At 35.7% G+C, this 12,556-nt stretch overlaps 3 protein-coding genes across 4 annotated transcripts; 1 reads left to right on the top strand and 2 right to left on the bottom strand.

Moving 5' to 3' along the window:
• The first annotated feature begins 939 nt into the window (after window positions 1–939).
• LOC116121729 (ER lumen protein-retaining receptor-like) lies at window positions 940–3,004 on the top strand. 2 transcript variants are annotated; one of them, XM_031407668.1, is made up of 6 exons: window positions 940–1,124; window positions 1,219–1,484; window positions 1,571–1,686; window positions 2,051–2,124; window positions 2,683–2,746; window positions 2,832–3,004. In XM_031407668.1, the coding sequence occupies exons 1-6, from the start codon at window positions 1,034–1,036 to the stop codon at window positions 2,866–2,868; spliced, it is 648 nt and encodes a 215-aa protein (XP_031263528.1). In that variant the 5' UTR covers window positions 940–1,033; the 3' UTR covers window positions 2,869–3,004. The 2 variants fall into 2 exon arrangements, with proteins under 2 accessions (XP_031263528.1, XP_031263529.1); XM_031407669.1 differs by lacking the exons at window positions 2,683–2,746; window positions 2,832–3,004 and adding an exon at window positions 2,747–2,831.
• Window positions 3,005–3,764: 760 nt separating this feature from the next.
• Window positions 3,765–4,436, bottom strand: LOC116121726 (secreted RxLR effector protein 161-like). The gene has a single exon (XM_031407665.1). It carries the CDS (start codon window positions 4,434–4,436, stop codon window positions 3,765–3,767), a length of 672 nt encoding a protein of 223 aa, XP_031263525.1.
• A 6,443-nt stretch (window positions 4,437–10,879) lies between these two features.
• LOC116121727 (small ubiquitin-related modifier 2-like) lies at window positions 10,880–11,743 on the bottom strand. The gene is made up of 2 exons (XM_031407666.1): window positions 11,567–11,743; window positions 10,880–11,284 (listed from the first exon to the last, which is right to left on the bottom strand). Exons 1-2 carry the CDS (start codon window positions 11,741–11,743, stop codon window positions 11,222–11,224), a joined length of 240 nt encoding a protein of 79 aa, XP_031263526.1. The 3' UTR covers window positions 10,880–11,221.
• Window positions 11,744–12,556: the final 813 nt, after the last annotated feature.

The following is a 12,556-nucleotide window of genomic DNA, read 5'->3' on the forward strand; positions in this document are numbered from 1 at the left end:
AACAGTGATTGATTTTCTTGTGTATTTATTCCTGTCAAAATCAGAATCTACAAAGCTCACAAGATCAAGTGAATTATATCTTTTACAATATTCCAAACCAATTGAAGTGCCATTAATATACCTCAGAACCCATTTAAGAGTCTACCAGTGTTCTGACCCAGGATTTGACATAAAATGACTCAGCAATGACAAGCAAAGGAAAGGTCAGGTCTGTTGCTAATCATGGCATACATAATTGACCCTAACATTTGCATAGGGACTTGTTCCATTTTTATTACTCATAATCTGTTTTGGGACATTAGTGTTTACTAAGGTGAATGACTGGCTAAGCATAGATACAACCTTTGATTCAGCCATATTAAACTTAGAACTAGTTTTTACCAAGTAGGCTTTGAGTTATCTTAATTCATGACGTTTCTTTTCCTATGTATTACCATTCCTAGTATCCTTTTAGCATATCCTAGTCTTTCATGTCAACCTCAGCCTAGTTTACCCTTTAGTCCATCTATTCTAGATTAGATTTGCTAATCAGAGTTATCATCCACATATAAGAGTAAATACAAAGGCATATCATATCCAAGAAATAAAAGCAATATCATATTTTCTCCTACAAACATCCAAAGGATAATTTAATATATTAAAAAACTGGAGTATATTCCTATCCTATCTTATCCTTACCAACCACTGAACTTGGAAGATGCCTGCTAATGTGGCTAATATTTTTATAGTTAGTCTCGCCCTGTCAGATTAGCACCTACTCTAGCATATGTTTCTTTTTATTACTAATTATTTTGAATTATTGTTATTATTATTATTATTATTATTTTTCCCTTTCGCACCGTTTTTTAAATTTCGGTTTGCTTATATATTACTCTTGAAAAACTAGGTAAAAGGAAAAAAATAAATTTATATCATTTAATTCTCCAACTCCACCCGGGATCTATTACTTCCTCCATCTCCTTCTCCCTTCTCACCAAACAAACTTGTGTGCTTGATAGTGGTGAAGAATTTATAATATTCGATCGGATCGAAGATGAATATATTCAGATTAACAGGTGACATGACTCACCTGTTCAGCGTTCTCGTCTTGCTCCTCAAGATCCACACCATTAAATCTTGTGCCAGTACATTTTTAACCGCATTTCATCACACTACTCTCAGAATTATTATTGTTGTTGTTATGTTTGAAATTTGGTACATAAATAATGTTGTGTGCAGGTATTTCATTGAAGACGCAAGAACTATACGCTGTCGTTTTTGCTACTCGTTACTTGGATATATTTTCTGATTTTATACCCTTATACAATACAATCATGAAGTTAATATTCTTGGGTAGCTCATTTTCAATTGTTTGGTATATGAGGCATCATAAGATTGTTCGAAGGTCTTATAATAAAGACCAAGATACCTTCCGCCATTTCTTCCTTGTTTTGCCTTGCTTTCTCTTGGCTCTTCTTATTCATGAGAAATTCACTTTTAAAGAGGTTTAGTATTTTTTTTGTTTTTTTTTTTTTTTCTGCGTTTTCTTTTTCATTTGTTTTAATTGTGTTGTGTTTATGAATTGTCTCAGGTGATGTGGACGTTTTCAGTGTTTTTAGAAGCTGTTGCTATACTTCCTCAACTTGTACTGTTACAGAGGACTAGAAACATTGACAATTTGACTGGCCAATACGTTTTTCTTCTTGGGTATGCTGTCATTTACTTTTGATCCTTGTCCCCTTTCATCTTAAAATTGAGCATTTGTTGCTTTATTTGTCACCTAAATATTAAGTTTAGAAATGAATTGATGTGATGTAGTTCTGGTTGATATACATTGTCATAAAGGCAAGGAACTCCATTAATGATTTTTTCTTGAAAATTTATACTCAGATTTCAGGCATATTATCAGATTCTTAAAAATTGTGTCTCAAAAGACTTCATGACTTAATTCTTGCAGAAATTGTGTCTCAGAGACTTCATAGATTAAATCTAGCACAGATGTTACTTGGCCTGTTGCTAAGAGGAAACCCATAATATATTATTTAAACTTGTTATTTCTGTCTTAATGCAGTGCTTACAGAGGATTATACATTCTCAACTGGATTTATCGCTACTTCACTGAACCACACTTTGTTCATTGGATACGTGAGCTATTTACGTCTCTCTCATTATTTGTTAGTGTGTGCTCATATGTCTGTTATTTATGTATACTTTCACATGCATGTACTCGCCTGAGCCCTCATGTATGCCTTTGCATGAGTCCAATTCTGTCTCTTAAATCAAGCTGTGCTGAGGATTTTTTCCCCTCAGTCCCCACGGTTCAGATTATCTCCTAATCTGAGTTTTATCTGAACAAAATACACTAATGTAATAACAAACATTTCACGATAACATACCTTTTGGAATGGATAAGTACGACAGAGGCCATGTGTCTTTACAGAGGTGTATATGGCCAGTGTAACATACATTTCACAACAAAATTCTTGATTCCTAATTCTTTTGCGTAGAGAAAACACCCTTAACGGTTGAACTTGGAGACCAAGTGTGCCGTGTTGAAGAAAGTTCTTCAAATCTCATCTCTTTAGAGATGTAATTCCTAGTTATGTTTGCCTGTTCATCTAGTGTGTTTTTATCAGCTACATGAACTTTCTATTGTCATCCTTCTTTAAGCTATTCTATTTCTTCTTTTGTTGCTTTTTTCAGCGTGGATTTCAGGAATAGTTCAAACGTTGCTTTATACTGACTTCTTCTATTATTATTTGGACAGGTGAACATCCTGTGTTCTCAAATATTTTGTTTTTTGTCTGATGATTTCTGTTGTCTGACTCCCTCGTTATCAAAATGTGTTGCAGCTGGAAGAGCAACAAAAGGCTTCAATTGCCAGCTTAAAGTTATTCTCTCCAGCTTAATTGAAGTTGAAATTGTTAGGCAGTGGCCAAGGACATGCCAAGGATTTCAAGCTGCTGTTAAGAATATGTTACTCTTGAAGTGCAATTGCCAGTATTCTTCTGCCTACGTATATAATCTAAGCCACTTTTCTGTTAAATTGAAAAGTTAAATGTTTTGTTATGTAAATTCACTATCAATTATCTGCCTAATCACAAACATAATTAACCCAAAGCGCACACACAATACCAAATCCAAAACACAATCAACTCAAGAACACCAAATATACCGTGGTTCACCTTTCCACAAAGGAAAGATTACATCCATGTTGAGCTCCAGGAATTTTAGGGCTCACTGCACTAGGAATAAAGTGTTATTACAGATTACAAAAGGCTCTCACCGATTTACCCAAATCTCAATCAAGAAAACCACTCACACAAACCTGAAAAATCCCTAGAGATGACTTGACCCAATCTCTCTAAACCTGAAGGAAAAACCTGCCCTCACCCAGGATTACACAGATTCGCAACTCAAAACAAGATTGAAACAAACTCTGAAAACAAGGGCTAAAATCAGATCTGTCGCGCAAGAGAACGAGCATTAAAAAAAAAAAAATACTGTTCTGTGTAAAGACTCTCACGTTATATAGTCTGACCCTTGAGTTAATCCTGGCCGCTAGATCTGCTTTAATTCAGTGGCTGAGATTTGTTTTTACTTGCAGTGAAACGACAATGTTTCAATTAGTGATATTTGTGCAGAAACGTTACCGTTTTGTGCTTCATATATCAACAATTCTCCACCTTGAAGCTCAAAACTTTTACAACCCAGAATTCCTAAGTGCAGCTGACCATCATAAACTCCTTTCACAGCTCGGTTGCTGCCTATTAGGTTGCTGCCTATTACTTGACAGATAGTTGGTTCAAGCAGTGCTTGAACTTGGCAACAGTGACAATCTTGGTACCCATATCAGCAGGATTATCTTCAGTTAGGACTTTCTTCAAGATGATCAATCCTTGGGCAACTAGATCTCGGACAAAGTGAAATCTCACATCCACATGTTTGGTCCTGTCATGATAGACATGATTCTTGCTCAGGTGAATGGCGCTTTGGCTGTCTGAATAAATTGTGGCTACTCCATCAATCAAATTCACTTCAGTTAGTATTCCTTGGAGCCATAGTGCTTTCTTGAATACATTAGCAACAACCACATACTCTACCTCAGTTGAGGAGAGTGCCACAATAGGTTGGAGCTGGGATTTCCAGCTCACATAGTTTCTTCCCAATGTGAAGACATAAGCAGTGATTGATTTTCTTGTGTATTTATTCCCTGCAAAATCAGAATCTACAAAGCTCACAAGATCAAGTGAATTATATCTTTTACAATATTCCAAACCAATATGAGAAGTGCCATTAATATACCTCAGAACCCATTTAAGAGCTGACCAGTGTTCTGACCCAGGATTTGACATAAAATGACTCAGCAATGACATAGCAAAGGAAAGGTCAGGTCTGGTGCTAATCATGGCATACATAATTGACCCTATTACATTTGCATAAGGGACTTGTTCCATTTTTATTAACTCATAATCTGTTTTGGGACATTAGTGTTTACTAAGGGTGAAATGACTGGCTAAAGGCATAGATACAACCTTTGATTCAGCCATATTAAACTTAGAAACTAGTTTTACCAAGTAGGAGCTTTGAGTTAATCTTAATTCATGACAGTTTCTTTTCCTATGTATTACCATTCCTAGTATCCTTTTAGCATATCCTAAGTCTTTCATGTCAAACTCAGCCTTAAGTTTACCCTTTAGTCCATCTATTCTAGATTTAGATTTGCTAATCAAGAGTATATCATCCACATATAAGAGTAAATACAAAGGCATATCATTATCCAAAGAAAAATAAAAGCAAATATCATATTTTCTCCTACTAAACCCAATGCTTAAAATAAATGCATCAAACCTTTTGTACCATTGCCTAGGGGACTGTTTCAGTCCATACAATGACTTATGAAGCAAACACACATAATTTGGAAGTCTTTTATCAACAAATCCGGCAAGTTGTCTCATATACATGTTCTCTTCTATGTTTCTATGTAGAAAAGCAGTCTTAACGTCTAGTTGCTCTAGTTCTAGGCCATAATGTGCAACTACAGCCAACATAATCCTAATTGTTTTATACTTAACTACTAGTGAGAAAATTTCATTAAAATCAATGTCTTCTCTTTGTGTGTAACCTTTAGCTACAAGTCTAGCCTTATACCTAGGAGGGTCAGAAGAGTTTATACCTTATTTTACCTTGAATAGCCATCGACATTCAACTGGTTTCTGATCCTTTGGAGTTGGGACTAAGGACCAGGTTCTGTTGACCTCCAGAGACTGCATTTCTTCCTCCATTGCAGTCTGCCATTTGTCCTTGTCCTTTGATCTGATTGCTTCCTCATAGCTATCAGGTTCTGATCTTAGTACTTCAGCTCCAGCCACTAGTGCAGTGAAGATTAGATCAGTATAGGAATATCTTGTTGGAGGTTTTATCTCTCTACATGCCTTGTCTCTGGTTAGCTGATACTGTGCTAGGGGTTCTTCTTGGGTTGGTTCTAAGTTCTCAGCTGGTTCACCCTCCTGGTCATGATCCAAGGCTGCCATTTCAGTTTCTTGATCTGGATTTTCTTTATCAGGTTGAATACTTGAGGGCTCCACCTCAATTTGTGTCCTTACATTTGGTTCTTGACTCATAGGATCAATGCTAGAGGTATTTGCATCAGGGTTAGTAGTTTTGCAAGGAAAAATATTTTCATTAAAAATAACATCCCTACTGATTATTACTTTAACCCCTGGTGATGTTCTTTCCCATAATCTAAACCCCTTTGTCCCTTCTTAATAACCGAGGAAGACACACTTTAATGACCTAGGTTCAAGCTTCCCTTCATTTGTGTGTGCATAGGCTGCACACACAAAGACCCTAAGGTGGTTTAGGTTTGGCTTTCTTTTGGACCATCTCTCCTCGGGACAGGTGAAACATATTGCACTAGAGGGGCTTCTGTTGACTAAATATGCTGCAGTGTTGAGGGCTTCTCCCCAAAAGGTCTTAGGTAATCCTGATGTGAATAGTAAGCATCTCAACTTTTCTAACAACATCCTATTCATTCTCTCAGCTACTCCATTTTGCTGAGGAGTTCCCCTGACTGTTCTATGTCTCAGAATACCCTGATCACTACAGTATCTATCAAACTCTGAATTGCAAAACCCTAGCCCATTATCTGTCCTAAGGGCTTTAACCTTTCAGTCCACTTGGTTTTCTACAAGTGTTTGCCAATTCTTGAACCTATCTAAGGCCTTATTTTTAGATCTAAGCAGAAAAACTCACACTTTCCTATTGTAGTCATCCATTATCAACAGGAAATAGCTTCTGCCCCCATGAGATTTTATCTTTCCTGGCCCCCAAAGATCAGCATGTAAGTATTTTAAACAGTTAGTGGCCTGGTGTGTCCCCTTATGAAAACTTAGCCTATGTTGCTTTCCCATTATACATGTTTCACAAAACTTCATATCACTAATGACATCCCTACCAAACAACCTCTGTTTACTTAGAGTATCTAGGCCTTTTTGGCTCATATGCCCGAACCTTAAATGCCATTTTTCAGTGTCTGTCAGATTTGTAGTAAGCAAACAATCAGAACAGTAGCCCCCACTCAAGATGTACAGCCCATTCTTCTTTACCCCACTAAGTACTATGCTATTACCCTTATAGACATTTAAGCAACCATTTTCTGCCTTATAACAACACCCAGATTCATCCAAGGTTCCTAATGAAATCAAGTTTCTCTTAAGATTTGGAATATACCTAACCTTAGTAAGTTTGACTAGTTTTCCATTATTCATCCTCAAGGATATGCTACCAACTCCCTGAACCTTGCAAGCATTGTTGTTTCCCATAAACACGGTCTCACAGTCATTTGGTTCAAAATCTTGGAACCAATTTTTGTTTGGACTCATATGGAATGAGCAACCAGAATCTAACACCCATTCCCCTATGGTATCAGCCTTAGACACTGTTAGGACCTATGATTCTTCAATGCTATGTTTGGTGGTGGCTAAATTGCTCTCAGTGTTGGACTGTTTCTGTTTCCTAATTCACTCAAAACAGTTTTTCTTTAGATGACCAGTCTTAGTGCAATAGAAACATTTTCGGGTTTCCCCTTTGGATTTATTAGTGTTTTTACTCTTCTTTTTTCCTAGAGCCACTACTGTGATGAGGATTACTACCCACCTGACTAATTTCGCCCTTACCCTTAAAAAATAGGCTATTACCACTCCTTTTCTGAACCCTAAGTTCTAACTCCCTAGCTTTTAACCAGCAACAATTAAATCTACACTAGGTACAGTGCCAGTGTACTGCAAAGCATTCTTTACGACCTGATATTCATCATTCAAAGAATTTAAAAGAATCATGGCAAGACTGGAATCACTGAGTTCTTGAGCAATACCCTTGAGAACTAGGGTCATTTTCAAGAACTCATCTAGGTTCTCCTCAATAGTCATATTACTATCCATGTTATACGAAAATAGGGCACCTTTTAAGTATGCTAGATTAGGAGCTGATTGTAATGAATAGAGAGATTCAAGCTTACCCCAGAGGCCGATTGGGGTTTCAAACCCATCGACCTTCCACAATACACTGTCAGCAAGGTTCATGATGGTTAAGTTGTAGTCCTCTTCATCCATTTCGGCCTTCTTCTTCAGCTTCTCCTCCAGCCACTTGGTGGAATCCTTCTCTAGCGCGATAGACACTTTGTTGTGGGACAACAAAGCTTTCATCTTCTTCCTCCAACTTCCAAAATCGATTTTTCCATCGTAATGGGTGATCTCAACCCTAATTGTACTCATGATTGGATGTGTTTGTTTTTGTGTTTGGTGATTACTAAACAGGACCCAAGAAAGAAACCAAGATTTGCCTCCCCTTCTCAAATTGATATCCCAAATTTACAGAATTTCTAATCCTAGACTCTCCCAAGCCTTTAATCAAGAAATCCCCAATTTATGACCAAACCCTAGATTTCGAAAAAATCAAGAAACCCGAGGATTGACAACACTAACCTCACTCTGATACCACTATTATGTAAATTCACTATCAATTATCTGCCTAATCGCAAACATAATTAACCCAAAGTACACACAAAATACCAAATCCAAAACGCAATCAACTCAAGAACATCAAATATACTGTGGTTCACCTTTCCACAAAGGAAAGATTACATCCACGTTGAGCTCCAGGAATTTTAGGGCTCACTGCACTAGGAATAAGGTGTTATTATAGATTACAGAAGGCTCTCACCGATTTACCCAAATCTCAATCAAGAAACCCACTCATACAAACCTGAAAAATCCCTAGAGATGACCTGACCCAGTCTCTTTAAACCTGAAGGAACAACTTACCCTCACCTAGGATTACACAGATTTGCAACTCAAAACAAGATTGAAACAAACTCTTAAAACAAGGGCAAAAATCAAATCTGTCGCGCAAGAGAATGAGTAGCAGAAAAAAAAATACTGTTATGTGTAAAGACTCTCAGGTTATATAGTCTGACCTCTTGAGTTAATCCTGACCGCTGGATCTGCTTTAATTCAGTGGCCGAGATTTGTTTTTACTTGCAGTGAAACGACAGTGTTTCAATTAGTGATATTTGTGCAGAAATGTTACCGTTTTGTGCTTCATATATCAACAAGTTTTTTTTTTTTTTTTAAATGATTATTAAAAAAAGAGAGCGAGAGAAAAAAAAAAAAAAAAACTAAAGGATGCGAATGTATCAATCTTTTGTTAAGTTACAGTTTCTAATTAGTGAATTACGACGGTCGGTACAGAAGGAGAGAAAGTGCATTTAAGAGAAAAATACTAAGCGCGTACACACTACAAATATTTAATATCATCAATCAGCAATTAGTATTCAATACCATGGTTGTCAAATCGCGTTCGTATCGTGTATCAAAATCTTAATTTTTCGAATAATATATCGTATATCATATCGTAGGATACACTTTTTAAAAAATAATAAAAATTTTCTAAAAATTAATATCATCCTCAAGATTAATTAATGAATTTTATAATATTATTGACATTAAATTATGGTATTACATAATAAAATAAATTACAAAATTAAGAATGTATTTTCAAGATCAATGTCAATATCTATGGCTCCATTTGGTACATATATTGGGAACACTATTCTAGTTTTCCCAAAAAAGTTAACACAAAATTTGTGTTTGGTTCTACTATTTTCAAAATATGATTCTAAATTATTCAATTTCTTTTAAACCCCTTAAATTTGTTAATTTAGCTAAAAAAAAAAAAATTAAAAATTAACAAAACACCCCAACAACCCAAATTTACCAGATTTGGTGGTCAGAATCTGGTGTAATGGTGCACTATCAGCTAAATCTGGCTGGTAGTGCGCCGATCTAGCCTTTTCCGACCAGATCCATGCTGGATCTGGCCGAAAAAGGTCAGATCTATGGCCGTAGACAATCGTCAACGACGGTTGAGATATGATCGCCATCAACGACGACCATATCTTTGGCAGTCGTTATGCGGCTAGATATGGCCATCAACGGCTAGATCTAGCTGTAGATCAAATCTAGCCGTAGATCTGACCTTTTTCGGCCAGATCCACAATGGATCTGGTCAAAAAAGGCCAGATCAGCGTACAAACGACAAGATCTAACCGGTTATGCATCGATACGATGACTTTGGCCACCCTCCGACGGTGGTGGCCGACTGTTCGTATTTAATGAGTGGATTAGTAGTGTTTTTGTTAACTTTGAATATTTTATTATAGAGGTGTTTAGTAAATAAATAAATATAAAAGATATTTTTGTTAATAAATAAATAAATATAAAAGATATTTTTGTTAATTTTCAAAATTTTACATCGTAAAACCCATCTAATTTAATTTTTTTCAAAATATTATTCTAAAAACTATCTGATAATGAACCAAACGAAACTTTAATCTCTACTTGTGTTATTATTCTCATACAAAATGAGCAACACATCTTCTTTTTCATTTTCTCTATATAAAATAAGTTAATTTAGGTTGGCTTTAGTGAATCAGGTTAGATGAATCAAATTCAACCTAAATTTTTTTGGGGTCTACGACCCAAATTGATAAAGTTATCGATATTTTTAAGAATAAAAACTGATACATATCATATCGTAAAATACATATTAATGTATCAAAAAATTTAAGATACTCTCATACATATCTTTAAAAACTCGTATCGAATCGTAAGATATTAATAACTAGAGGTCGACAGAGACCAATCCCAGGCTCATAAGAAAAATTAGGACCCAAAAAATTAAGACCCAAACCAGACCTTAGGCCTAGTCCCATGGATCCAGGATTGATCCTAAGACTAGTCCCATAGGACTTGGATAACTTCTTTTCCCCCCTCAATTTTTTTTTATATTTTGGAGACAAAACAAAATTTTATAGGAGAATTTTAATATTTTTTATGAGTAAAATTTATAAATTTTATAAATTTTTTAGACTTTGAAGAATTTTTATAAATTTTATAAAATTTTATTTTAACCCTCGTAATTTATATTTATTTTAAAATTAAAAGAGATTTTATGTAATTTAAAAAAGGACTAAATTAAAAAAAAAAAATTTTAGGCCCAGATTGGGACCAATCCTAGGCCCGAGCCTTAGAGGAGGGTCTGGGACCAAACCTCCTAGGTCCAATCCTCTTAAGGACCGATCTTAAGATCGGGTTTTGAAGTTTGGCAAATGCCCAGCTCTACAGTAATAACTATGCTCATTACCAGTCTGGAAATTCCTATCAATCCGCTCATCGGCGCACTACATCGTATACGATGAAACTACCAGGCGCAGTATAAATGGTAAAAGACAACCATAAATTAATAATAAAAACCACATACCCATAGACAAATTGATATTGATACACTATATTTTATTATATTTCATAAGAAATATTTAGTACTCCGCCTACAGACTATCTTACTCTTGTAAGAATAAAACCATATACCCATGCATATATATTCAGAAACGTACCACACATAACTAAAAGAAATTATAAAACAGAAAACCGAAATTCCGTAGGGTGAATACTGAAGAACATCATTCTCCCATATAGTAGCAAACAAAACCATCATAATCGATGGATATGATATGATATAATACAATAGGCTAATACGGACATCATTAATAAAAAAACCCCGACCAACTTTCGTTCAAGCTCATTAGAAAATCCATGTCATTTACATAAGATATATCCATAGACGTAGCAAATGAAACTTGACGTCAAGTCTACCGAGGCTCTCCATTTAGTCCAAGTTGCATTTAACGTCCGCCTCCAGTCTGATGGAGCATTGCATCAATTTCGTCTCCATCCTCCATCTCAAGCTATTTCCCAAAGAAAGTACCAAATAGCAGTAAGTACCACTGCCAACAAATATTCTATCGACAAACTAGTGTAATCAAATACTTCAAAATCAATGTTGACTCATATATATCATATTGATTAAGATGTTGCTCACGAGGCAGGAATGAATTAGGTTTGAAAGAATTTCATACAAACAATCAAGATTAATTATAGTTGAGGCCTCTCTAATGAGTATGCCATCAATGCTTTATTCAAAAGTATCTAACATTAATAACCAATAAACCACACATTCAAGAAAATACCTCATCTGGCGTCTGCTCTCCGCGGAGCCTGCGCCCATCAAACAAGAAAGCAATTGAGTTTAACTCTACTGACTGTCGATCACAGTAAGCAGTCATGAGTTTGCGGAGTTGGGTGCTTCGTTTAATTCTGAAGAACACTTCATTCCCATCCTGCAACAATACAACAAATACAGACATTANTTGATTTGAGGTTGGAGATTTGCGAATCGTGATTGACGGTTGAAATTGAATTTGACGGCTGGTGCGGTGATGCGTGGAAATGTGGATGAATTGATATTTGGTGGTGTGATTGGGGTATGCAGTCGTTTTCTACTTTTATTACTTTACGATGAGTACGGCTGGGGTATGGAAATGTGGATGAATTGATTTGAGGTTGGAGATTTGCGAATCGTGATTGACGGTTGAAATTGAATTTGACGGCTGGTGCGGTGATGCGTGGAAATGTGGATGAATTGATATTTGGTGGTGTGATTGGGGTATGCAGTCGTTTTCTACTTTTATTACTTTACGATGAGTACGATGCGTACTTTGTTGTTGAGGATTAATAGTTGACTCATTTGTTTTGGATTCTTCCTTATCACTCACTGCGGATACGGTCACCTCGAAATGGGCCTTCATGGACCGGGTTTAAATTATATAAGCCCACTTGGAATTTTCTTTTATCAAATAAATTAAAATACTAAATAATAATCAGCTGATCTTATCTTATCTTTATCTTTATTTGAAACCTGAAAGCCTTCTATCGATAAGTATCATTATACATTTGTATCTCTTCCAAGAAACTTCAGTTGAATATCCGTTATACCTTAATGTGTTTGAAGTCATCAACGTTCAGAGTTTGATATTTTCATACAAATATTTAATAGAGATTTTCTCAAAACACCCTTAAGTTTGTCTTAATTTCAATTATTTTTTTTTCTTTAGTGACATACGAATATGGAATGAGAACATATGATATTATTCTCATTCTTATTGTATTTTAGATATTAT

The sequence above is a fragment of the Pistacia vera genome, unplaced genomic scaffold (assembly GCF_008641045.1).
Source record: "Pistacia vera cultivar Batoury unplaced genomic scaffold, PisVer_v2 Contig1277, whole genome shotgun sequence".
Classification (NCBI taxonomy): Eukaryota; Viridiplantae; Streptophyta; class Magnoliopsida; order Sapindales; family Anacardiaceae; genus Pistacia; species Pistacia vera.